Source organism: Pteronotus mesoamericanus, unplaced genomic scaffold (assembly GCF_021234165.1).
Source record: "Pteronotus mesoamericanus isolate MK-2021 breed Mesoamerican mustached bat unplaced genomic scaffold, CSHL_Meso_final contig_169, whole genome shotgun sequence".
Lineage (NCBI taxonomy): Eukaryota > Metazoa > Chordata > Mammalia > Chiroptera > Mormoopidae > Pteronotus > Pteronotus mesoamericanus.
The window spans coordinates 29,020,216-29,046,511 of NW_026555068.1; the positions used below are offsets into that span (position 1 = coordinate 29,020,216).

The 26,296-nt window shown below is 65.9% G+C and overlaps 1 protein-coding gene across 1 annotated transcript in view; it reads right to left on the reverse strand.

Moving 5' to 3' along the window:
- Nucleotides 1–25,778, reverse strand: part of ARHGEF10 (Rho guanine nucleotide exchange factor 10) — a 42,091-nt gene extending 16,313 nt beyond the window's left edge. The window contains exons 1-16 of the mRNA XM_054565853.1: nucleotides 25,664–25,778; nucleotides 21,872–21,939; nucleotides 19,067–19,219; nucleotides 18,272–18,562; nucleotides 17,075–17,141; nucleotides 16,195–16,271; nucleotides 14,592–14,648; nucleotides 11,202–11,371; nucleotides 7,033–7,147; nucleotides 6,342–6,448; nucleotides 4,744–4,821; nucleotides 3,974–4,153; nucleotides 3,472–3,588; nucleotides 2,733–2,825; nucleotides 1,657–1,827; nucleotides 328–473 (exon numbers count right to left, since the gene is read on the reverse strand). Coding sequence (XP_054421828.1) covers nucleotides 328–473; nucleotides 1,657–1,827; nucleotides 2,733–2,825; nucleotides 3,472–3,588; nucleotides 3,974–4,153; nucleotides 4,744–4,821; nucleotides 6,342–6,448; nucleotides 7,033–7,147; nucleotides 11,202–11,371; nucleotides 14,592–14,648; nucleotides 16,195–16,271; nucleotides 17,075–17,141; nucleotides 18,272–18,562; nucleotides 19,067–19,219; nucleotides 21,872–21,939; nucleotides 25,664–25,740 — 1,967 coding nt within the window. The 5' untranslated portion in view covers nucleotides 25,741–25,778. The remainder of the gene's footprint in view (nucleotides 1–327; nucleotides 474–1,656; nucleotides 1,828–2,732; nucleotides 2,826–3,471; nucleotides 3,589–3,973; nucleotides 4,154–4,743; nucleotides 4,822–6,341; nucleotides 6,449–7,032; nucleotides 7,148–11,201; nucleotides 11,372–14,591; nucleotides 14,649–16,194; nucleotides 16,272–17,074; nucleotides 17,142–18,271; nucleotides 18,563–19,066; nucleotides 19,220–21,871; nucleotides 21,940–25,663) is intronic.
- Nucleotides 25,779–26,296: the final 518 nt, after the last annotated feature.

Genomic DNA, 26,296 nt, shown 5'->3' on the forward strand with positions numbered 1-26,296 from the left:
AAGGGCACACGCTCGCTTCCTGGTTCCCACGGACGGGAACGCGCGCGATTTGATTCCCTAAGAAGCACAGCCCCCGGGGAGCAGCCAAGGAGAGAGACCCGGGCGAGGACACAGCGAGTGCAGGGGGCTGAGGGGCGATCGGGAGCCCCCTGACATGCACGGAGAGATCGCCCGACGCCCCGAGTTCCCACCGGCGCGGACGGGGCTCCCAACGAGCCCGCACGCTTCCCCGCGGGGGCCGCCCGGTTCCCGCCTCTGCCGCCCGGGGACTTGGGCTGAGCGAGGGCCCAGCCGAGGCGCCGACCGGGGGCAGAGCCGCGTCCTTACCGGGCACTGACCGTGACGCACATGAGCACGTCGTTCAGCATGAGCAGCCGCCGCTCTTTGGTCTTGGTGACCTCGCCCCGGTCGTTGTACACGGTCTCTATCACGTCGTCGGATCGGATGAGGTAGCGGCTGCCACTGCTGAGGAGCTGCAGGGAGGACACGGCCACCACGGTGCGTCCCTCGCGTGCGCGAGCGCGGGCGAGCAAAGCGCGCAGTGTCCCGGGCTCCCGGCACCCGTCCCGCAAGCACTGGGAGCTTGGGCAGCGGCCGGTCGCAGCCGAAAGCGTTCCAGACACGGTTTCGATGCATCCAAGCACCGGGGGGGGGTGGGGGCCTCACTCCCTGAGCCGCACCTCTGAGGCTGACCGCAGGCGGGGGCGGAGCAAACCTCCCCCACGGAGCCCCAAACACCCTCGGCTCTCTGGAGAGGCGCCCCCGTGCTCGTCAGATAAACGACGGGCCGCGGAGACGTCCGACTTATTAGCACAGGCCGGCCCCCTAGGAAGCCCTCTGCTTGCCCGCGCTGGCGGCCGCCCCGGCCTCCCCGAGTGCGCCCCCCGCCCGCCGGGGCCCGGGCGCCCTGTGCCGCGTGGCTCCCCGACCCGCGGGGACGGCGGGGAGGCACGGGCCGCACCGCGGGCGCTGCCGCTGGATGCGGGCGTCTGCGTACATCCCTACGGGAACCGTCACTGCATTACAACCAGCCTCTCACGGTAAGTTACTGAACGTCACTGCCTGGGAGGGAACGGACCCTGCTGACAAACACCAAAGCGGTGCGAGCACCCACGTAACCACGTAACACAGCTCACGCACATCGACCTCCTCCCGTGGGCCAGGGAGGAGGACAGGAAAGCGACACCCAGCCAGACTACGGCCGCCGAGAAATGGCTCTGTGAACGCGCAGCCGGAACCCAGCTTCGCAAAGGGCCTGCTTTCATCCTGGCTCCTGCGCGGCTTCGCTTAGTTCGTGCACAGTGAATAAAAAGTTTTAAATACACATAATGCTTTACTTATGAGCATCGAAAAGGAAACCCTGCATTTGGAAGCACAATTCAGCGGAAAGAGCTGCTCTCAGCCCTTTTGGGGGTCCTGGGTCCACCTGAGACCTGGTGGCCCCGCAAACCCCTCTTCTGGGGAAGGCACAGGCTGTGGAGCGGAAGCCGTGCTCGCTGCCGGGACCTGCCGGACGCTCCATGGGCCCCGGGGGCGCCTGGGCCACGGAGCTGCCGTCCGCCCGTCCCAGAGGCTCGTGAGCGGCGGCCGCAGTGGGCGGTAGCTCGTTAGTGACAGGGGAAGCAATCCCAGCGTGGAGGGGACGCGCCCGCCCACCTTGCTCAGGCGCCGCTCGTTGACGGCTTTCGCGACCTGTCTGGCCTCACAGCGCTGATCGGCTTCCCTCTTCCTCTCGTCCAGTTTCTCCGCCAGCGTCTCGAGCTCCGTCAGCGCCATCTGCAGGGGCAGCCTGTCGGGGTGTCCGGGGGGCGTGTTCCTCAGCATGTCCTTTCAGAGACACGGGGCGGGAGGGGCGGTGACCGCCGTGCGGGGCAGGGGCCGGCAGCCCAGGGGGACAACGGCTCAGCTGCTCTCGGGGAGGAATTTGGAAAACACTCGGGAGGGACACCAACTAAGTAGAACACGACTCGGCAGACACGTCAGCGGCTCCTCCTGCACAAGCAAAGCTAACTGCTTAAACGGCACGGCTCTCGGGGTCCCCAGGCCGGGAGGGACCAGGCCCCGCTGGCAGGCGTTAGGTCAGGCCCTTCCCACTGACTCTGAAGCCTGAAGGGGGAGCCGCCCCCAGCCGTGGGCCTGGTCCCCGTGGCCGCACCCCCGCGCCCCCGGCGCCCTGAGCGGCTCTCCTGTAAAAGCCCGGCCTTGGCTGTGCCCCAGGGCAGCTCCGGGCAGAGCCCTGAACCCGTTGGGGTTGGTTTCTCAGCGACGGGGGAGGGCCCCTTCCAAGCACAACCGAGTTCATGCCGATGCAGCGACTCTGGAAAGGGCAGGCGGCCAGGGGGTTGGGGGCGTCCAGGGAAGGGAGCCGATGGGGGTGGGGTGACCGAGGCGACCGCCGGCAGCCAGCGCCGTACACCGTACGCGGCCCCACGGTGGAGCCCCACACTGACCCACAGGAAGGGCCCGGCAAGGCCTGGGGCCGGGGCCGCGCAGGCGCGGAGATCGGGGTGGGGGGAGCACCCGCAGCTGCAGGCCCGGCCCACTCCCCGCCCGCCTGGCCGGCGGCCCCGCGTGGCAGCCGTGGTAACGACCGGTGCAGGCCGGTGCCCTCCTGAGCTCCGGGAGCCCTTCCAGCCATTCCCGGGCCTGAGGAGGGCGTGCGAGCCCCAGCGTGGCGGCCGCACGAGCAGAACTGGCTGACCCGGGACCCGGCCGGCGCGGGGCCGCGGTACCTGGAGCAGCAGGATGAACTGCGGGAACCTCTGGATGGGCCTCGTCATCAGGCTGCAGAGCGTGACGCGGTCCGGACTGGACTCCTGAGCCTGCTGCGGGGAGAGGGGGGCCGCACTCACCTCCAGGCGGCGCGTGGCAACCCCTGGCCGTCCACGCCCACGGCCGGCCGCCCAGGGCCCCGCGCCCCCCGCCCTCCCGCTGCAGACGTGTCCCCGCCTCGGGAGCCCTCAGGCCCACCCCGCCCCCGGGGCCACAGCGACTGGGGCGGCTTCTGAGCCTTGTTTGAAGGGCACTTCTGACTGTTGGCAGCGTCTGTCCTTTTATGGGTTAATTCCACAAAAGGACTGACTTCCTTTCTGAGAGTCGACAACCACAGGAACCAAAACCAGAAAAGAAAAGGGGAAGCGCTGCCCAGGACCCCGGTCGGTCGCAGCTGCGGGGCCGGGAGGCAGCTCCGCCTGCTGCCCCCACCCCGCCGCACAGTTCGCTTTGAGACCCGGCCTTGACCTTGGGACGGGCTGGCCAGCCACTTTAAGCGTCTACAAATAAAGGTCCTCCCTGAAGCTGCGTACCCCGAAAACTCACCGTTGTTCCTAGCGCTGACCCCCCACCCAGGGCACTGCTGGCGCTCAGGTCTTTGTAACAAACGAGACTCCGCGTGGAGACGTCGGGCCGCGTGAACCCTCCTTCTCCAGCATGGCGTACAAACCCACCGTGGAAAGGAAAAAAGCGGCTCACCTTCAAAAATTCCAGGAACGCGGGCTTCGCGGTGCACGTTTTCTTGAGGACGGCCATGGCGGCGCTGAAGTTGTTCACGTACTCGCTGTAGGCGTCCAGCACCATGGACTTAGAAAACTACAAGGCAGGGGAAAAGGAGACGGGTGAGCGGCGCCGAGTCCCCGCGGGCCCTCCCGACGCAGCGCAGCCTCCGTCGCCGCGACGCTGCCCGAGGTCACCAGGCTTCAGCACGACTGCGCGGGACGTCCGGAGCGACCCCGTTAGGCGTTGAGTGGCGGTGACCTTGCTCTGCGGGACCCCAGCGCCCGACAGGCATCCTGGCTAGACCGCGGCAGCCTGGGCGCGCCAAGGGCGACCGCGACTCCCTTCCCCGCATCCCCGCCGGCCTGCGCCCCCCCCCCCTCCCCGCGAGCCCCTCCGGGACAGCAGGCCCCACGGGGCAGCGCCCACACAGCGGCCGACTCCCTGGGGACGCCCGGGGCCGGGGGCGTGGCTCCCTCACCGAAGCCACGAAGACGTCGCCGATGGTCTCCACGGCGTCCCACTCGGCCACGCGGCTCGCCAGCGCCATCTGGAACAGGCGGTGGCACTGCAGCAGCTCCCGCAGGCGGTGGAACACCACCTTCAGCTTCCGGTCGCTCAGCATCCGCGGCTCCATCTCCGCCAGCGGCCGCTCGTACTGCTGGCGGGGGCGGGCAGAGACAGGAGCTGGGGGCGCCGGCTGTGCCGGCCGGGGTCACTCGCCACAGCGCCCGGCTTACACTTCGGATTGGACACATCGGCCGCGCCTGCCCGTGGAGGGGGGCCGTTTCATCAGACTCCACTGTTCTGTTTTCCAGAACATTTTTTCAGCAAATGTGTCAGATTTAAAGGCAAAAATAAAAGAGCCATCGGTAAGCAAGGGTTGCCTGTGAGTGGCCACGGGGCCTCCCCGGTTTGGACCGGCAAGGACAGCAGCCCAGGGAGCAGGCCCCGCCGCGCGGAAGGCTTTCTGGAAGTGCCCCCGGTGGCCAGGTCCCCGCGGGGAGCAGCCCCCTTCCCGGACACCCACAGCGTCGGGTTGCCTGTGCCTGAACTTCTCCTGCCGACTTTTCCCTGATATCACTTCATGTGTGATGTGACTATGCAGGCACAATGTTTAAATTCCTTTGAGAATCCTGCAAATTTGAGCATTTTACGATTCGTATGTCTAACTACACGCGTGGCCCAGACACACAGAGGAAGGAAAGGCCGATCAGATGTGCGCGGGGCCCGCGCGCGACGTGCGGGTACCTCCAGGATCCGCGTGAGGGCGTCCACGTAGCTCTTCTCGCTGTCGACAATGGAGCTCAGGATGCACCTTCTCACCACCTGCCGGGGATTGGACACAGCGGCCGGGCCACCGGTCAGCCGGGCCGCCTCGCTCCCGCGTGGGGCTTGCTGACAAGAAGCTCCCTGGGCTGTGTCCCCAGGCACAGAGCCCACGTCCCCACTGCTCCAGCCCTGTGCGTTCTTAAACCCGCCTCCAAACGGCCACAGCCGCAGGCCACGAGAATCCACCGCACCCCTAACAGACGCGTTGGCCAACGCAACAGTGACAGGCCGGACTAACCGCCGTGTGCGCGCCCCACGCTGAACTCCACGCTTCGTGTGTACACAAGCATGAAAAACGGCCCATCTGCACTCAAACAACGTGCTACAGGAAACACTTGTCTAATAAAGCCACTGCTCCAGAACTGGAGGGAAGCAAAGGCTCTTGGAAGGGGGAGCACACGTTTTTTTGCGAAGACCTCTGACACGCACAGAACCCCCACTCTGGGTGGGGGGGGGCCCACAGCGAGCGAGTTCCTGATGTCGCTTCCAGGCGCCGGGCTCGCTGCGGCCTGGGACGCTGGCCTTCTCCACGCTGACGTCATTTTTGGGCTCCGTGTTCCCCGCGGAACTGCGCGAGGCACACATTTCTGGCCGCAAGGGGCCCCTTAGAGGCCAGCAGTGACATGCGGCACCATGATCAATTCTAAACGGCTTGGCGAGTCAATTGTGCCAATAAATGGGAACTAGAACATGACGTCACAATCGGGCTGGCTCTCCACCACACGCACGCACGCCCCAGCAGGGCTCCCCCGGCCGCCTCGCCCCTCGCAGTGGCCTGGCGCCACCTAGTGGCAGGGGAAGCACCTCCCAGGAACCACCGTTGACCAGGCTATGTGTGTTTTCTTCACTCAAGTCACAGAGTAAGAACAAAAGCAACCCCCTGAACACCTACGGAAGAAAGGGGCGCACTTTACACAGGACTCCGCCTCCGTCCGCTGGGCACCGACAGCCAAGCACACCAGCCTCTCCCGGCAGCCCTGCACCCGCGCCACCCTGCCTGGCGGCGGGCAGAGACGTGCGCCCGGGGCGGGAGCGACCCCGGGCCGAGCCACTGCCCACACTGGCAGAGGTCAACTCGAGGCCAGCCCTTCCCCAGAACTCAGACCCCCAGCCGCTACCCCAGGTCTGCGCTGAGACTGTCTGGGGTCTGCCCTAGGAATCACGTCTATTGTTTCAAGTCCTGGGATAACACTGACGAGCTGGGTCGAGGGCCTGAAACGGGCACAACGCAGTTTAGAACAAACACAGAAATGGAGCCGAAGGAACTTCGCACACAGGGTCTCCTGGTACAACCGCCCGCCACGTGCCCTAGTGCCATTACGGCTCCCGGGGAGGCTGACGCTTCTCCAGTGACGCTGCAGGGAGGTGCGCCCCGGGGCCGAGGCCCTCGCGGGGTTAACCCTTCCCCTGCTGGGCGGGTGTGGGAGCCCTGGGTGGGACGGCAGGGAGTCCCCAGCCAGCCAGCGAGCAGGAGCACGCGGACGAGGCGCAGCCCCAGGACCCGCCCACTGTCCTACCTGCTGCTGGGACAGGCCTTCGGGCATCGGGGTCAGGACGGCCTCCGGGTGCCGGCAGTCCACGTCGATGAACAGGCTCTGCTCCTCCTCCAGGTCAGGGCCGCGATCTGAGCAACGGGGGGTGCTCTGGTCTGACACGGAGGCCACGCGCCCCGACGTTGCCGCCGCGCCTGCTGCAGGGTTCCGAGTCCCCCGCTGGGGCGGCAGCGGACACGCGACTCCTGCCCACCCGGGAAAACACCCTTCCCACCCGCACGGCGCACTGGCCGGTTTCTGGAATTTTCAACACTTGAAGTTTCACTTCAAAGGGCAGGGGTGTCATTTGAACATCTAAATGGGAAAGAAGGGGCGATCGCTTCCAATTTCCGTCATCTCTGCCTATCACAGCCGGGAACCAAGAAAGGCCGCGAAGCCAGCCGGCCGGCCCTCCCGGTCAGTGACCCTCAGGACATCCTGCATCTCCCAACTGACCCACTGCACGTCTGAAAAGGCACACGCTCCCCCAATCAGAAAGTTCAGACCAAGACCAACTGCATAAGCTAACGGTTCCCCAGAAAAGCCTGCAAACCCGAAAAGCCCAGGACGCAGGGCTGCACCCCCCCCCCACAGCGGCGAGCGGGATCCCGCCGGTGCAGGGGCCGGAGCTGCCCACCCGCGGGGCCGCCTGCGTGGGGCCGGCACAGCCGCGGACCTTGGGAGATGAAGGACTTGGTCCTGATGAAGGAGCGGCCCCTCTTCACCGCGGCCTTGGTCTTCTCCAGCCCGTCCCTGGTGCCCTCCTTCGCCGCCTTCACGAGCTTCTGCATCTGGGGGCGCAAGGACGTGAGGTTATCGGTGAGGCCGCACCGGCCCGGGCGCAGGACGCTGTCACGGGGCGCGGCCTGCAAAGCCCCCCGAACCTGGCCGCTTGGTCAGGGAGCCCCCCTGGCTGCTGACTGCATGCGTGTGTCTTGGGGTTTTTTGTTTGTTTGTTTTTTTTTAAAGGGGGAACAAACTTTAACCGCAGAGCCCTCCCCTGACAGGGTTACAAAAGTCCCTGCGACGTTCACAATTCAGTCCTTCTTTTTATCAGAGTCAGTGACACACAGAGACAGCTCTGCAGACGTGCAGGGGAGAGACGGAAGCCCACAGGTGAGAAGCGGCACATCCGGGAAAGGGCAGGCGGCCACCTGCCACCCCTGCCCCGCCCCCGCCCCGGCGCCCACTGGAGCACCAGGGCAGAGCTCAGCGGCTGGAGACAGACAGAGGGACAGCGGAGGGGAGCAGGGCCAGACAGCCACCATCCTCGGGGGCCTTCTGCGTCACCAGGCCCCCTCCCCACGGCCGCGGAGTTTGCTGACCGCCTTCCCCGCGAGCCAGTCCCAGGCTGGCCGCCGGCCTCGGGCCACTTCTGGGCCTGTACACACCTAACGCCGGAGGCACCAGAGGACGCGCGGGCGGCCTCCGTCACGGGCAGACCCGGCTCCCCCAGGTGCCCGGCAGGCCCCGCGGTGGGTGCGCCGCGCCCTGCCCCGGCCTGAGCCTGTGGGTCACGTGCGGGTTCGGGGGCGCAGCGCGCTCCCCGTCGCCCCGAGGGGCAGCTTCTGCATGACATCACACACTGTGCGCCCCAGGCCGCTCCCCCCGGCAGGCCCTTGACTGTCCTCGCCTCAGGCGCCGCCCCAGAAATGCTCCCCAAGACGGCGCTCGACCTACTGAAACCAATCAGCTCCCAATGGGACCCCCACATCTGTCAACCCCGGGGCCCCCAGCACGGCCTCCTCACGCCGCGGGGCCCCCGGGACGCCTGCATCCCAGCAGCCCTTCGGCCCGACTCCCAGAGCCCCACGACGGACCAGGACGGACGCGGCCCTGCAACCCGACCCCCAGCGCCGCGCCGCCCCCCGCCCCCGCCTGCCCCTTGACCCCAGACCTGGCGGCCGTGCCTCGTCCTCATCCTGACCCATCCCGCTCCCTCCAAGGAGAATCAAGGACAGGCAGCCTGAGGACCCCCGACCAGAAGGGACGGAGACCCTGATTCACGCGCTTCGCTCCTGCCCTGAGGCCGGAGCTCAGAGGCCCTCTGGCCCTAGGCAGCGGGGGCGGGGCCCCCTGCGGAGCCAGTCTCCAGGGTGGCGACCCCCCGCCCGCGTGCACACGTCGCAGCGCCAGGCGAAGGAGAGGCCGGACGACAGGGCGCGTCGCTGGGCAGGGGCTGTTTAAAACGCACCCCCGGGGCTGCCGGCCACCACGCCCACTCGGTCTCAGACCCGCTTTCGACCCGGGAAAATGGCCTCATTTCCCAGTGTTTACTGCACGATGAGTGAACGCGGAGAAAGCCCTGAGAACCTGTCGTTAACGTTCACGGAAAGGGAATCACGAACCTACTGACGTTATCTTAGCTGGCGCACTCATGAAAAACTACAGGGTCTCCCCGAACAAACACACCGGCTGGCGTCCTCTGCATCTCTGGCTCCCTCTCCCATGTCTGGGTCGCAGGCAGCTGGACTCCGCCCTGGATGGACTGGGAAGCCACATGGCATGGAGCCTCTGGAACATTCCTCTGCTCAGGAGTGCGAGAAGCAGAGGAGGAAAGGCCAGTCGCGTCTCAGAACGGCCAGGAAGCTGCTGGCAGTGTCGGGGTGACGCCGGGAGCCCCCGGACCAACTCTGGGAGCTCTAGGTCCAGGAGAAGTGCCACACGGCTCCCGGGGTATCTGCTCTGAACGGGCGTCGTCAGCGAAACGGTGGGGGCGGGGGGCCCACTCTACCGCCAGCTCCAGCTTCTGCTTTAGCTGCTGAATCTCTCCCGTGCCCACTGTGCTGGCCACCAACTCTCCCATCTTCCCCTCCCAGTGCTCCTTGAACCGGGCCAGGTCGTAGGACAGCTGCAGCACACGGGGGCGATCTTCTCACAAACACGCGCCGGTGGGCACTTCCGACAATCCGACACTGCAAGGGCCTTGGCGGCCCCGGGCGCCTGGCCGTGGGCTCCTGGGAGCCACACCTGGAGCCCCCTTTCCAGCCCACCTCCTGTGGGAAGTGAACACGAGTGAGAAAACCAGCCGCAAAGGGCAGGCACGACTTCGGGGGAGCCAGACAGGACACTTCTCTGTGGCCAACGAGTGCAAATACAGAAAAGAACCTGTGCCCCTCGTTCCCTTACACTGTGATTAAATTAAAAGGACCGACTACGTAAAACAGGTAGGAAACTGTTCCTGTGTGCCCTCACCACGGCCCGAAACTTGAACTCAGGACCGCGCCGGGGTCGGCACCACTGGGGGCAGCCGGCGAGGACCCCGAACAGCCCCCCGGCTGACGTGACATCCTCGGCAGCTGCTGGGACCAAGGACAACCTCACAGACCACGGCTGTGGGGCCCCCATGGCCCAGATGTGCAACAGGCCCCTCTGCTGCGAGAGCAGATGCTCCCCACGCAGGTCAAGGGTGCGGAAGGTAATTTTTGATAAAAAAGTGACGCTATTTCTGAGATGACTCTCTGAGACCATCCGGTGCTATTTCGTAGATTTTACAATCTGATTTCTTCAGCCAGGACACCCGGTACTTCTTACGGCACCTCTGCCTTGAACACTGGGCTCTCCCACCCCTTCCCAGGGCGGTGCCCGGCAGCATGTGCTCCCGGTCATCGGCGAGCTTTGTGCTGGCCTCACGCTGGCTTCCCGCGGTGAGGCCGCTGCACCGGCCCACAGCGCCTGGTCCCCGCGGGTCGGCCGTCGGGACGGCAAGGAGGGTTAGGGTCTGCTCGCTAATCACGCCCACAGGGCTCCCTGGGGCCGGCTCCGACCCAGCCTTGTTCGAACTACAATCGACCAGGCCGACTGAAGACAAAATTGAAGGGTGTTTGGCCCACTCCGCTGAGCTACCCACTGAACGCTCCCTCTTGCTGAAACTGACCCCACAGCATTACTTTCAAATCTCCATTTAAACCCAGAGCACCAGGCCCGGCTGCGCGGAGTCGAGCACTGACTGCACTCACCTGCTCCCCGGCTCGGGGTCGGCGGAGGCGACTCTCGTGACAGAAGGCATCTAAGCTCCTGAGAGAGGCGTGTCATGGCACTGAGCGGTCGGACCGACCACCACAAACGCGCGACTGTTCTTGAGGTTCGTGGAACAAGTTTACGGAATCGGACGGTGCTCACCCACCCCTGACGGCCTGCGCGCACAGACACTGGGAAGCTGCCTCCCCCAGGACACGGGCCTGGGCCCTGGGTACGGGGAGGGCGAAGGTCGCGCACCGATTCTGCCACGCCGGCGCGGCGTTAGGTCGCGGGCTGCACCTGGGGCGCCAGCCTGGCCTGCCCGCCTGCGTGGGCTGCCCCCCACCCTCCCCGGAAGGTACGAGGACTTGGGCACCGCCACGCCCTTCGGAAAACCACCCAAACTCCGCAACGACGGTGTGCGGGGCACGGCCGGTCCCCACTGAGGGCCCGGGGCCTCGTGCAGACCGCCAGCCTCGGTGACAACGGCCGTCCCACCCAGAGCCCCCACCCGCCTCTAGGGTCCTCGCAGGACCTGCAGCTCAGGAGCGTCCCCCGCCCGCCCCCGTTAAGGCGGCTCGTAGCTGCTGGCCTTCCTGTCACTTGAAGGACCGGCCACGCTCAGAAAAGGGCTATTCGCTTTAAGACACTCGAGACAGCCAGCTCCCTGGGGACCCGAGCGGCCCGTTCGCAGCGACGAGGGCCCCCCGCCTGCCCTGACCGCGCTCGCTGTGTGAGGCCGGGCACCTCCCCTCCGACCCGTGTCTTCTGCTTTCCTCAAACTCCACGCCAACGCCTTTAAAACACGCTTCCTTAAATGCCACGGGAAGCAACGCCCCGCGTCGCGGCCCCGGGGGCTGTGCCTGCGGCCGACGCCGCGCTCACCTGCGTCCGGTGGCTGCCGCGCAGGAAGGGCCTGGGGACCCCGTTCTTGCCCTCGCAGTCGCTCTGCTCCTCGTAGCTTTCAAACTCGCTCGAGCTCCACCCGTCCTCCAGGGAGCTGTTCCCGCCATCATCCCCGTCCCCGTTCTCCACGTCGTCGTAAATCATCTCACCTGCAGCGGGGGTGGGCGGGGCCGCCGTGAGACGGACAGCAGGGCCCCCGCGGCGGTTCGCGCGGCTGCCAGTTCACCGCCCGGGCTGGAGCGGCGGAGCCGTCAGACCAGCGGGGGCAGCGGCAGGCCGGGCGCGCGTCAGGTGGGGGCCTGCGGGGGCTGGGGAGGGCTTCGCGAAGCTCTGACGGCCCAGCCCCACCTGCGTCCCAAGGGCCTGGTGCCCCGCAGACACCGCGGCTGCACCCCACAGCCGGTGGGCCATGGAGGACTCTCCACACGGGAAGGTTTTTATTTAGATAAATGTACGGAGCACAAGCACACTGGATGGACGGATGGACGGATGGACAGGTGGGTGGATGAGCAAATGGATGGATGAGCAGGTGGATTCAAACACAAACAGGGAGCAGCTTATTGCAAACAACTATAAACTTTGCTTTTGTGCAAAAAAAAAAAAAAAAAAAAGGCCTAACCAGACTTGTGAATCTGCTGCTGGACTGAAAGGGCTTCACGGCACCAGTCACCGGCGAAGAGCAGGCCAACGCCAGTGACAAAGCCCTCCACAGGGGTCACTCGTGAGGAGGCCCGCAGGTCAGGGCCTGTCTCCCCGGGGCGGGCAGGCAGTGGACGAGTACGTCAGCACCAGCGACGGGCGCCAAGTCCGCAGCAGGTGTTAGGTCCCGGACCTTTACTCGGCCGTGTCCCATCGAGCTCCTGACACCACACGGGCCCGAGTTGTGGCGGACACCGAGAGCAGGTCATGGTTCCCGGCCTGCGGCTGCTCCAGAACACACAGCAAGGGGCAGGGCCTGCTGGTGCCGACAGAGGAACCCTCAGGCTCAGAAGGGCTCCCCGGGGAGGCTGGGGGTGCTGCGCGGGGCTTCCTGGCATTGTTTGGGGGGATCGGCACCAGGCTTCCGGAGACGGGGCTGTGAGCCTGTGCTGATATCCTGGCGTGGGGGATGGGGCTCCGCCTTCCTGTCACGGAGGGGCCGCGTGGGCCCGCAGGCTGTGGTCTGGGGCCGCCGGCGGGTCCGGGAGGGCTGTCTGCTGGCCGGTGCGCCGATCAACGGATTCCACACCTCGAGTCGTTAGGAAGCGTCTCATTTGCTGAGAGTTTTAATTTACCAAAAAAAAAAAAAGCGTGCAGAACCCTGCCTTGGCTGCCCCGGTTTTGACGGACTCCTGCAGTTGCCGCCGGCGGGTCGACCCCCTCGCTGACCCCTCGACCTCCACGGCCCTGCAGGCTCCTCTGCTGGCCAGGCGCCACCCAACAGCGCCTGCAGGCCCCTCGCCAGGGCGCCCTCTGCTGCCCGCCCCCGCGTTCGGGCCGCGCCGCCTGTGTTTCCTGCGTCCGCGTGTTCTGGCTCCGCTCGCCTTCGCGGGCCGAGCTGGTCATTTGTCCATCCTCTCTTCTCAGCGATGCGGCGACCTCTCTGATCCCGTGCCAGTCGGAATCTGCTCCGGGAGCTGTTACGCAACGTTTCCGTTATCATTCACGTCAAAGCGCTTTCCGGCCTCCCCTCCGACGTCACCCTTGGCCGCGAGTTGTGCCGTAGTCTGCCTTTAATTTTCAAATGTTTGGGCTCAGTTTAATCGGTCGGGTTTGCAGCAAGGATGAGGCCTGAAGCCGAATTCTGTGGCATCTGTTAGTATTCGCATTGGGGTGAACCATTACGCAGTTAAGTTTCGGAAGGGCCCCGTGGGCTTGAAAAAGCTGTGCCTCACCTGCCGCCCAGGGCCCTGCACACGCCTGCCGGCCGACCGAGAGCCACGTTCTTCTGCGGTTCCCTAATTTCATGTCCAGGCCCCTAACCGTGAAGACAGTTCTCTAAAGATCTCCTACTCGAATTACGTATTTCTCTACTTCTGATTCTACCTGTCACGTTTTCCTTTATACATTTTAGGCCAGATTGGCAGGGGCACCCGAAGGCGAGCTGTCACTTCTCCCTTGTGGAGGCCTCTAGACCTAGTAACGTTTTCTAGCCTCATATGTTCCGGTCGCACTGGCTGCATTTTGGTTAGAACTGGCTTATCTTCCCTCTTCCACCTGCTTATGCGCAAATGTCCTGTGTCCTTACGTATTCGTAACACACGTCTGGCTTTGCCACATCATCCACCCTGTGAGTTGTGCCCACTGGCAACTGGACTCAATGGACAGCCACTCTTGGGACCACGGTATTCGGACTCTGTGTGCCATAGTTTTTTCATACTGCTCGCCATGCTCTCTCGTTGTGTGTTTCCTCTCTACCAGACCGGGGTTGGCTCTGCCACTTCGGAAGCTGAATAATCTACTTCTGTTCTTCCAGTGAGGCCCCCTGAAGTGCTGCCCTGGCCCATCACATGAAAGTCACACCGGCGCCCTCCCCCTGAAAGACGCACCCCCCGAGGCCCCCAGGGCCAGCCGCTCCGCCCGCTCCACCCGCCACCTCCCGCCACCACCCGCCACCGCCCGCCTGGCTGGGTCCCGCGCCGCGGCGTGCGTGCTCCGTGCGGTCCCAGCGCCGGCTCCCGCTTGCCCACCAACTCGCCATCTCATCTGCTCCCTGTCCCTTCTCGCTTCCCGCTGCATTCAGCACCCTCTTCCTTGAAATACAACAGTAGCCGTTTCCCTAGAGTCTGTCAGCGGAAAATCTCCCCTCTTCATCTTTTTAAATCGTGCTCTGGCTGGGTGTGGAAATCTGGGTGGAAATACCCAAGTTTCCTCCAGCGCGCGGCACACATCCTGCCGCCTCCCAGCGCGGCGGGACGTCTGCTCCTCCTTCCCAACGCCGGTTCCTCTGTGGGCGCCCTGCGTGCTGCCCGGCATGGCCTTCCAGGGCCCCCGTGGGTGACACGGGGTCAGCGGCGTCCACGGCACGGGCCCCGGGACGGACCGGTCCGTGCGCGGCCTGCTCCAAACCTGCACTCGCTATTTCCACAATCTGGGAAATTCTGTCTTTCTTTAATTCTAGAAAATCTTAGTGCTCCTTCCTTCTGTTTTCTCGCTGATTAGACCTTCACGGGTGCTTCTCCAGGTTTCTCACCTTCTCAGTCATACTTTTCATATTTTCAACTCCTCTGCTTCTTTAGGGTCATCCAGACAAGGACCCTCGGTCAGGCATGGGAATATAAACATGCGCCTGTGCGCCCAAGGCACACGGCATCAGCGAGATGCGGCAAAGCACGCGGAACACGCATGTCCCAACACCCCCCCACACCCTGTCCCGCCACGAGACCAAACCTGGCTCCGAGTCGGAATTCTCTCTCGGCACATCATCGTAAACGGCTTCTTCTGGATCTGGAAGGAGAGGAGGGAAAGCTTTCAAAACCCACCAAGACCAGCCGAGTCCACGTTACACACTACAGGGCCACCGTCTCCCGGGACACCGCAGCCAGCCAGCAGCCAGCGGCCAGGCAGTGGGCGGCAGCTCCACAAAGCACAGGGGCCCTTCCGGGCAGGGCGTTTCCCTGGGATTGAAGGAAGGGGCTCTGACGCCGGGAAATATCCCCGACGGGGGTTGTACGGGGCCCGGACAACTTGCCCCGTTGTTTGACATTCAATCGCATCTCTCTACGTGGCTCTTTCACAAACAATGAGTTTACGACACTGATGTGTCCTGACACAGAAAATGCGCCGTGAAAGAGGTCAAGGGACACCCCCGCGCGGCTCAGTGAAGCAGGGACATCCACCGACCAGTGGCTGCGAGGCTTTGTGTCCCGGACACAAAAGGCAGCCACACACGAGTATGAAAACGTCCGCCTTTCGGGACAAAATCCCTCACACAGAGCTACCTGGAGCTCTGGCTTTCTCAGATCGACGCGGGGGCCCGCGCCGCGCTGCACCGGCAGCCGCCGCGGGAGCGGTGGCACAGGCTGGGCGTCGGCTGCGTGTCCGCCGAGGCCCCGGGCTCCCACATCCTCCCCCACGCGAACCGGGAAGGACCCGGGCCCCACAGCCAAGCCACGAAGGAAACGTGGCCAAAGCAGGGCGCTCCCCTTCGGCCTCGGGCGACCGTCACCCCCGTCCCCTGCGCTGCCGGGGGGATGCCCTCAGGTGCGCAGACTCCGACCACGGCAGGAACCTGTGCCCCCGTGGGGTGGGGGGCGGGGCGGGGGGCGCACAGGGCTCCCTGCAGGCACAGTCACTGCAGGGAACTGTCATCGGGCGCCGGAAACGAGCAGGGAGGGGATTCAGCAATTTTACTTGAGAAGTAAAATCGCTAGAGAAGAGCAGGACCATAATTCAACCCTGTAACGACCCTGATTTAACCCCTACCCCCCAGCAGAGTCAGCTAATTACGCTGAGCTCTCCGTGTGACAATGTCACCATTAAAACCAGGACGAAGTCTCCGGGGACAGTCTGCTCATTAGGAGACAGCTAACTGCACGTCAGTCATACAGAACACACAGAAATTAGTGAGCCAGCGTTTCCTAAGAGAGAATTAGCAACGCAGTCTTCACTTTCCCTTTAAAAATTAAAAACAAGTAAATCCAGCTAAAAGCAGCTGCGCTTTCTGGGCCACATGCAGCAGGGGTGGGGGGGCCACACGCCCCTGACAAGGCGCGCGGCGCGCAGGACCGCGGCTTCGTTGGTGTCTCGGGGGCGGCCGCTGCTGGCGGGCGGGGGTCAAGTGGCCGGGGTCAAATGCCGGGTCCCCGGACCTGCAACTGCTCAGCAAACCCGGGATCTGCAGTTGGAAGCGGCAGCCGGCGGAGGGGCACTGGGGGAGACGCGGGGAACCAGCCGGCCGAGCCGGGGCCCTGACCCCCGCGTGGGGCGCGAGGCCAACGGGCAGAGCCTGGCACCGGCAGCGGACGTGGCGGGGCGCGGGCGGGCTGCTTACTCTCCATCCACGCGGTGTTGGCCGGATCTGCCACCCAGCGGGCGAGGGCGCTGTCCTCCGCCGGGGCTTGATCCTCACTGTGGGGAAGCAAACCGTCAGTCACCGCGGCGGCCAGCCCTGTCCCTGGGCCGCCGAGTGCCCCCAAAGGACACAGATGCTCCCACACGTGCCGGATGCGGGTTTTCCCAGACGGGGGAGGGGGCGCCGCAAGGTCAAGGTTTCCTTCTGCCAGGCACACCCGCCGCACTGGGAGGTGCGTGTCTGAGACCCGGTAGCACCCAGCCTTTGTCTTCAGAGAACTTGTGGTCTCATGGCAGAAAGGGACATGGGAAAACCAGCAAGGGCACACAGAAATCAGACAGAGCGCCGCGGTGCACAGGCCCTGGGAGCCCAGGAGGGAAACTTCACGAACACTTCGGCTGGGCCTCGAGGGCTGAGCAGGAGCCGGCCCGGGGCGGGGACTGTCCCGGGCACGTCGAGCAGGGAAGCACCACTGGCAGAGGCAGGGGCCCCCGGGAAGGCCTGCAGTCACCTCAGGTTGGGGTCTCCCAGGCGACACCGGCTCAGACAAAGCTCAAGACGTTTTTTCCACCGGGGGGTTCTGAGCGCCTTCACGCGCTCAGGCGCACACGGCGTCTCCAAGACGGGGCCTGGGATGCTCGTGTCCAGTTTGGTTTGGCCGTGGGGCCATCGCTTGTCCTCACATAGTGACACCAGTGCTCACACAGCCCCGGGGCTCAGGAGGACCCGCTGGGGCCTGGGCCGAGGGCAGAGCGCCGGGCACACAGGGCGGCCGGCACCCCGGCCCCGGGCATCAGCACGCCCAGTGCTGTGGAGGAACCATCGGGCGCTCAGCTCGTCTCTGTTAATTAATCGGTACCTGTTCGCGGGGTCCTCGGAACTCAGAGAATTAAACTGGCTGTCTTCTGCAAGTTCAGGCGTCCCGGCTAAGGAAGAAAAGAACTTCTATCACTCGATGCCTGATAAAAAATGCTTAGCACGTTGTTTTTCATCTTTAAAATGATTCACACTGTTTTTTTACCGATGATAAGCTTATCCTAGCAAAAAGACGATTAAGTGATAAGAGTCGAGGTTTTTTAGCTTTCAGATTTAATGTTTTCCAACCGGGATTACGATAAAGACTAATATCCAAAAGTTCTCTGAAGCAGCCAGATAAATCAAGCTGGAGTTAGAAAGAAACATCGTCCCCGCCCCCTAAAAACCCCCTCCCTAAGTTTTCAAGGGAAATTGCAACGGTGAATAATTTGAAAGTGTCCACATGGCAACCTCAGAACATTCCAAGGGAGAAATACTCGAGTGGGTGATGTTTGACAAGCAGACCTTTCCCTGCTCTCACATGTGCACACACAGGCACGCACACGCATTCCCAGACACGCACACGCATTCCCAGACACGCACACGTCCCTGCACACGTGGAGTCTGTCTCACGTCCAGTGACCGTGGCAGCGCGGCACAGAGGCCCCCGCTTGCCGACTGGCCGCCACACTGGCCAGCCCGTCCCCAACCCCCCTCGGGTTGGATCTATTTCACGCTAAGCACCGTTCCTGGCCGCTTTCGGCCTGGTCCCGGGGGAGCCCGGGCCGAGGGAAGCCTGGAGGGCGCGCCCGTTCTCGGGGGCAGGGACCGGCCGGGCGGCCCAGCGGGAAGCTTAGAGTGTTAGCCCACAGGGGGCTCGAGGCCCTGCACGGTCAGGCGTCTGCCCAAGGAGCGCGGTCGGGGCTCAGGAGAAAGGCCTTGGGGGGAGACACAGAGAACCTCCTGGGCCCCTCAGTCCTGAGAGCGAAGACTCCAGCCAGGCGGACCGACCCACGGCGCCCGCCACGCACGGGCGCGCACCGTAAGGGCTCCTCGGAACAAAAGGGGGTAAACGTCCCCACACGTGGGGGCCTCTAGGGGGCGGGGAGGCCCGCACGGGGCGAGTCCCAGGTCAGAGCTTCCCAAACAGCAGGCTCCGAGCCCCTCCTCCGCTGAGTCCCATCCCCGAAGCGACCGGCCGGGCTCAGCAGCCACCGTGGCAAGGAGAGGACGGGCCCGCGGGGGGCGGGGAGGCGCCTACCTTCCTCGTCCAGGGAGGCCGCGTGGACCACGACGGGGCTGGAGTAGGCGGGCAGGAGCGCGGGCAGGCTGGAGGGCACGGCGTAGCCGCAGGGCACGGGCACGGCGTAGCCGCTGGGCACGGGCGGGCCGGCGCTCTCCTCGGGCCCGGCCTCGGCGTCGGGGGCCGGGGGCTGCTCTTCCTGGAAGGGCGTGATGTCGATGACGGAGTAGGGGTTGACCCTCGCCGGGGCCCCCAGTGTGGTCGGGTCCCCCGGCTGGCCCGCGTCCGCGCCTGCCCCGGCCTCCGCTCCTGCAGGCGAACACGGTGTCAGGCCTGCGGCTGCGGCCACCCCCGCCCCGGCGGGTCCTGGGACGGCGCGTCCACGGACACGGGGACGTCGGGGCCGCCGCACGGCGGGCCCGCTGGCCCCCGAGGTTCCGCCCAGGACCGAGTGCCCGCCCGGCCACGGGCAGCGAGCGCCGCAGCAGCCAGGCCCCCCCAACGCGGAAGCGGAGGCGCGGCGTCGGCGCTGAATGCACCTCCGGCAGCGCCGGTCGGAAGCACTTCACCTGCGCAGGGACGCGCCGGTGAGGCCGCCTGTGTTAGCAACCGGGACACCTGTTCCCTCCAAACTAGAGAGGGCGGTGAATGGGCGCAGCTGAAAAGCCTAGAAACAAAGAAACTCAGCCAAGGGCACAGGACGGCCCTCCCGCTCTGGCTGCTGTGAAGGTCTCGGCGCTCGCTGGGGACACGCCCTCCCCAGGGGGCGTCACCCGCGAGGTGAGGGGTGGCTGGCCCGCCCCCCGGGCCCACCTGCGCTGGGGGCAGCAGGCCCCACGGGACTGGCCGCGGGGGTGCCCGGCGACCGCCTGTCTGCCTCCGGCACCTCATCTCCGCTGTCAAAATCGAACTGCTCTCCCTCCTCCTCTTCCTCGTTATTGTTTGCGTCGAATTTTACTTCATTTTCTGCCGTTTAAGAGAAAGAAATCACAGCGTTAGCAACTACCAGCAAAGCCACTTTCACGTTCCTGAAGAGAGACGCGTGCTGGCCAAGCTGCCCCGGGCCCGCGGGGGTCAGCGGCTGGGCTCCCCTCCCAACCTGCAACTCACGGCCGGCCAGGCAGCGGGAGGAGGGCGACCCCACACCCAAGACGCTGACACCGTGACCCCCGAGCTCGCGGCGCTGCTCGCGGGCGCTGCTCCACCGGGGAGCAGGCGGCTCAGGCCCTGTGCCTGGTCCCCTGACACGAGGATCCGACCAACGGGGAACCCTGGGGCTGCAAGCCCCCCGTCCCCGCCCGGGGCAATTCTGTCCCAGAATGCTCGGCTGGGGAGGGCGGGAGGGCTCGCACACCCCACGTGGTGCCTTCTCCTGGGATGCCATGGGGCGGGGGCGGGGGCGGGGGGACCGGCTGCCTTTAACCAACAGCTCAGCTCGTGGGTCAGGGCCTCAGGCTGTGGGTTCCGCCCCCGGGCGGGGCACAGACCAGAGCCCTGCAGTGAGCCCGTCTGGCGGTGGAGCCACGGAGCAGTAGTTCCCGCTCACGTTTTTTTTTTTTTTTTAAGGAAAACAACGTAACTGGAATTAAAATGTTGTCAAGTGGCGTTGAAGTCCTCTATGTTGACCTGTGTTTTTGTCTCTTACAGATAAACATACTTAAAAATCACACTCGCCGGCGTTTTCTTTAGAAGGAGAAGGGCGAGGGGGCCGGAAGGAACAGCGCCCGCCCGGCTGGGAGGCGAGCCGCCCCGGGGCCCCCCGGAGCCCGTGGGAAACCCCCCGCTTCGCCCGGTTGCCTCCGTGGGGGTTTTACACGGACAGCAAACAAACGGAGAGCACAAAGTGGGAGCTGAGGCAGGCGCCTCCGTCCCCCGAGACACACCTTCCCGGTGATCCTGGGACAAGGGGTCCCCACAAACTGCCACCCGGACCTGCCCCTCCACCAACAACCAGGGCGAAAGGGGCACTTTCCGGGCCACACGTCCGGGCGGCCAGGGGTCCAGGGGCAGGAAGCGGGGCCTGCGGTGGAGAGCGGAGCCGACGTACGCGCGATGTAAGCGCCGAGGGCGTGTGCTCCAGTCCCGGGGTCAGCAGAGGGGGTAGCAGAGCGGGTGGCGCAGGGGCGCGGGGGCGGGGGAGCTCCCTCCGGGGTCTGCTCCAGCCGTCCCACCCGCCCGCCCGCGGCCGCAGGTCCTGCAGCGCCCGTCCGCACGCGACCCGGGCCTGCCGCCACGCGGGAGGGCCGGCGGCAGGGCCCGCACGCGGAGCCCCGGCCCGGGAGCAGCCCTGCAGGACGTGCCTCCCACGAGCCCCGTGAGAAGGGAATGAAGCAGACCCACGGCTAAGTCCAGAGATAACAGCGTTTTGTTCCCGGGGCCTCGAAAGTTATAATGTGCAAGTTTTATGCGAGATGGGACCTTTCTCTTATTTCTGATGTGGCCTTTTCGTGTTTAGTCTTTTATTGTTTAAAACCAAAGACGACAAGAAGCAGCAGCGCTTCGGAGGCGGCAGCTGCCGCAGCTCCTCCAACAAGGGGCTGCTCACAACTCCCTCCCGGCCTCCTCCTGGCGCTGGGTGTCACCGCGGTGGCCGCGGCCTGTGCTGAACAGCGACGTCCTCCACAACAATGCCGCCCGCGCCGAGGCCACTCCCTGGGGCTCAGCTCCCCCCCACCGCCCTCGTCACCTGTGTCTCTGAGGCTCACTGCGGAGGCACCAGCGCTTGGTGACCGCCTGTCCACGTACCCACGTCCGGTGGGGTGCGGTCCTGGCACAGACAGACACACAGACCAACGGGGCAGAACGGAGCCGGGGACACGCCGCTCGGACACGGACCCCTCGCAGGGACACCACGGGGGACCGGCGGCTGCACGGCCGCGCTGGACACGAGCAGCCAGAGCAGATGATGGCCGCTGTCCACTGCCTCCCCACGGCCTCCGCGGTCACGCACGGGCGGGGGACCCCACCCAGCGCCGGGGTTGGGGGGTGCCAGCCCGCCTGGCGAGGCCGCAGCCGACACGGGTGCTGCCTGGGCACTGCCCGGTCGACGGAGTGACGGGGGTGAGCAGTGTCGGTCTGTCTGCCTCCGGGAAACGATCGGAGTCAGACGCAGCCTGCAGGCGCCAAGCGCGTGGCCACAGCCCGGCCTCGGTCTCCCCGGCGGGGGCTCAGCCCTGGGAGGTCCCTGGACCGCAGAGGGAACTTTCCTGTGCGCCCTCCCCGGCCCCGTCCTCCCTGATGGAGGCCCTGACCAGAGAAGGCGGCGCGCCCCCGAGCGAGCCCACAGCGCGGACGGCGGCAGAGCCCAGACGCAGGGGCCTGGGGAGGCCGCGGGCAGGAGCGCTGGGCCGCCCTGGGGGCAGCCTCTCCCGGGGACCAGCCGCCCTTCTTCCCAGCCCCTCCACGTGGGCTTCTGGGGGCGGAGAGGGCTCAGCCACAACGCCCCCCGAGTGAGGGCCGCCAGAGCGCCGCCTGGCAAGGCCTGCGGTCAGACCGTCTTCCGGCCGAGCAGCGCCCAGCCCAGCGCCCGCCCACGCCCAGCAGCCTCCTGACTGGAGCGCAGGGAGGCCCTGGAGAGCAGCCACTGTGCCCTCAGGGCCACCATCCCCTGACACTTACCTTCCGGCGCGGGGACCGGCGGCTCTGGCGGGTCCATGCCGCAGCTCTGAGGTCGGGCGCCGGCCGCCCTGCGGGAGGAGACAGGCGGTCAGAGCGGCTGGGGGAGCGGCCCGAGGCCGCAGGGCACTGCCCACCCTCCCGTAAATAAGCCGGGGGCGAAACCCAACAGAGCCCTGAGCCGGCCTTCGCCAGAGAGCCTCCTGACCTCTGCCCCAGGGGTCACGACCCCCCCAGCCCAACAGCCCGAGGCTCCTCCGCCTCACTCCAGACCCAGGCGGAGAGGAGAGGCGAACACGCGAACACGCGTTACACCTGGGTCTTCCGCCGCCGCCTCGGACCACCACGCCGGGCTTTGAATGGAGAACTGGTTACGCCGGGGCTGGCTGCCCCCACTCTTAAACCAGCCTCTGTGCATCTGCTTTATTTTCTCTTTCCTGCGCTTCGCGGCGCCGGACCGTCGGGGCGGCGCCAGCTCCCTCGGGAGGAGGTCGGCCCCCCACCGCTGCCAGCTCAGAGACAGCAGCTCCCTGAGTCGCCAGTGGGCCACACCGTCCCACCTGCCTGGCCCTCGCAGAACGACAGGAGACCGGCAGGGCCAGCTCCGGAAGCTACGTCTGCAGAGGCCACTTCCCCGGTGGCCAGGGCGCCACAGGCGCAGCGGGGAAAGGCACACAGGGCCAGGTGGGAGGGCGCGGACCCCCGCCCTCCCCTGCGCTCGGCAGCAGGCTCTGGAGTCCTGGGCTGCCCGCGGCGGTGCCCACCACCCCGGCAAGTCGCTTGCCCCTCCTGGACGGGAGGCTGAACTCTGCCTCCCACTCCCCACTCCCCTGGCGTGTCCCCTGGCAGCCGCCCGGCCTGGCGGGGGCCCAGGCCCCGACCTGCAGGCAGGGGGAGGCGGGAGGTGCATGGAATGCTCCCCACCAGGGAGCAGCCACTCTGGCCTCCGAGCCGCGCTCACCATGGACCCGCGCGGCCCGGCCGGCCGGAGCTCAGGGAGCCCAGAAGGGCCCCTCCCGGCTGCTCTGCCCGGCAGGTGACCGACCCGCTCAGGCTGCAGCAAGGCGCCGCGGGCCCCGCGGGCAGCCCTGTGTGCTGGGCCCAGACCACACCTCCCAAGGCCCCCGGGGACGCCCCCTCTCACAGGCGTGAGGGCGGCGTGGGCATCGGTCCTCGCCTCCGCAGGTGCGATGCCTGGCTGAGGCCGCGGCCCCGCCCCGTCAGAGAAACCGGGTGAACGTGGCCCACGGGGACCGTGCGGAGCACACGCCCCCAAACGCCACCCTCGGCCTCTCCTGTCCGCGCAGCTCTCTGTGCGGCTGAAGGTCAGGACCCACGCCTCAACGTGGCTTTGGAGTTTGAACGTGCGCGCTACTTTCTTTAAAACTAATAAGGACGTCCAAGCGTAAGGGTCTGGTGCCCACAGTGGACGCCATGCCCCTGCCGGATCGGAAGCAGAGCCACAGCCGTCAGCGGGGAGCTCACCCCGCTGCTTCCTTCGTAACTTCCTCAGTGACTCACGGAGCCGAGGTGCTGGGGCCGAGACTGGGCCCCCGGCAGCGCCCCCCGCAGGGCACACGGAGCTGGTACCCCGAATGCAGCCTTCTCCCGCACCCCCCCGCCCCTCCCCGCTCCCTCGCCTCAGGGCAACATTTCACTTTCAAAGGCCATTTCTAGCATCAGAAGGCAGTTCACAGGAGAGCAAAGTTTTAAACCTTCAAAAGAGCATTTGCAATACTTTAAAGCCTCTTAAACAGCGTTTAATGAAAATATAAAACAGTGACAAGCCCCAGGGAGCCCTGGCTCCTAGAGGCCGAGGGGGCCAGGAGGACGGCAGCCGTGCCTGTGACTGGCCATTTTGAAAATTCACACACAAGAGCAAACGAAGATGCAAACGCGAACGTCCAGGCCCTGGCAACTCAGGGAAGGCCGAGCGAGCGGGGGTGAGGGGGGCGGGCCACGGGGGAGGGGTGTGGTGGGAGGGTCTGGGGGCCGGGGGAGGGCCCTTTGCCAGCTCTGCCCGGCGCCTTACCGGGCGCCTTACCTGTTCGCAGGCAGGGCCGGCCCACGACCACCGCCTGTGACACAGGACAGGCACGCCCCCCCGCCCCCCGGTCTGGCCCGGGGCCACCCCGCTGCAGAACGACACCGCGGCCTCCTTGCTGGGGCCCTGCCCAGTCTCCTAGACCCAGACCTCCCCTCGCCCGCAAGGCTCCCTGAACCTCGTCCGCCCTCCCTTCCACATCACACTTGCAGGAGGCCGAACCGAACGCCGCACGCCTGCCGCATAAATGTTTAACGCCTGCGTTCCCCATCTGTCCTCTCCCCGCCACGCACGCGTCCACCCGTGCACATGCCGACATAGGAATTAAACATCCACACGCCCAATGCCTCGCGGACCGCATTTCTCATGTGGCATGCCCGGGATCCTTGTGAACAGAAGAGTAATGTGTCACACAACTGGGTTTCTCTATTTTTACGACAACGTTTGTCCCAACTCCTGTTCACGGGGTGGTACAGACAAAATCACTGCCTTTTTCGCTTGCTCTGATTTAGGCAGCACATTTGCAGGGGGAAGAGCCTTTTCGAGCGCTGGCCTCCAGCAGGCCTGCGAGGGACCCGAAGTGAGGGGAGCTCTGCCCAGGCGGCCCTCCCCACCCCCCAGGGCGCCTCTATCCAGAATTCCCGAAGAGCTTTCCTCCCACTCCCGCGCGGGGGGCGGGGAGGGGGTGGGACGGGGGCGACAAACACGGAGGAAGCGTGCATCCCAAAATACCAAGGTGGTGAATGTGGTAAAACTAGAAAGTCAGGCTCAACTTTTGTAAGATAACAGGCTCTTTTGGGAAACTGAATTCCGCCGCTTCCCTGACTGTCTGAACTCCTGTGCCGGAGGCGCTCGTCAGCTAGGAAGCAGCACCGGCCAGGAGTGACTGTCCTTACTGCGGAGGAGTCATTCACCGAGGTCTGCGTCTGACTCCAAGGACACTGGGTACTGACCGCAGATAATAGCCACTCAGTCAGGTCCCAGGGCTGAGCAAATAAACGCTGTCGGAGCTCAGGGGGCAAATTATATTTTAAAATACACAAACAGTCAACCTCAACTTTCTTCCCCAGGAAGAATCCTTTCCTACAAAGAGACGTTTAAAATAGGCTTTAGGCCGTAAGTGAACAGTAAGAAAGCTATCCCCGGCCCTGCGCCGACAGAGCGGAGCTGAGCCCGCGCAGCCGGAGGAAATCCGGACCCACGGCCGCGGCTCCGCCTGCGCGGCGGCTCAGCCGGGCGAGACCGGGGGCCTGCGCACGGGGCTTCCCACCTCCAGCCGCAGCCACCGCACCGCACAAGCCTGCTGCGTTCGCGGGGCCCTGACATCCTATGGAAAGCCAAGGCGCTCGCCGGGATTTCTAGGTCCGACACTCGGGGTCCCCCAGAGAGCGCGGGGCCGGGCGCGGGCACCAGGGCACCTGCCAGCCAGCGGGCGCACACCTCCGGCACTTGGGCGGCAGCGGCAGGTCCCGGGGAGGGGCGCTTGGCGTCCGAGTCGCAGGGACCGCCTCCACCCCGAGCGGCCCGGACTGCGCCGCCCCGGGAGCTACAAGTGGCCGCTCCCCCACGCAACCGCCCCAACGCGTCCTCACGCCGCCTCCCTGGGGTCGCGCTCTCTCCAGCCTCCAGCGCGCGGGGTCCTCCTGCACCTTCCCGACTGTCCCTGGCGTCCTGGCCCGGCGCCGTGGTCCCCGCGGGACGAGGACACGCCGCTGAAAACGGGGAACTACTCCCAGAGCCTGGCCCTTTACCTGCGCCGTGCCCAGGAGACAGGGGCCACCAGCTGAAGTTGGGGAGCAGCTCGCGGCCCCGTTACCTGCACTGTCATTGGTGGGAGCAGAGGGCACCCCGCTAAGGCCGGGGGAGGCCCGGGCCCGCGACCAACTGGCAGAGACCCCCGCTCCCCCGCCTCCCAGGCCCGCACTCACCCCGCCCGGACCCCCGGCGCCGTACCTCCGAGCTCCCCTCTCCCCGCCCCGCGTCCACCGCCCCGGGATGCGCTCCGGCCCCGCCCACAGGGAGGCAGCTCCACCCCCGCATCGTGATTGGCAGGCCCGGACGATACGAGGAGCCCATTGGCTGAGGTAGCTGCCCGTTCCTCGGCCGAGCCCCGCCCCCGCGCCCGCGCATTCCTGAGAGGCCACGTGGCCGCCCGCTCCCCCCACTCGACCGGCGGCCCAACGCCCCGCCCGGCCGCGCAAGCGTGGGCCGGGGGCGCTGGACCCACCGCCCTACAGCACCGCCCCTTCCCTCCGGACCCGCCCAGCCGGCGGGGCGGTCCTGGCTCCTGGGAGGGTCCGCTGCGCTCGGCCCGCCTAGCGCCGGGCCTTCGGAAATGCACCGATTTCACACTTTTCCGAGGCGATTATTAAAGCTTGCTGCAG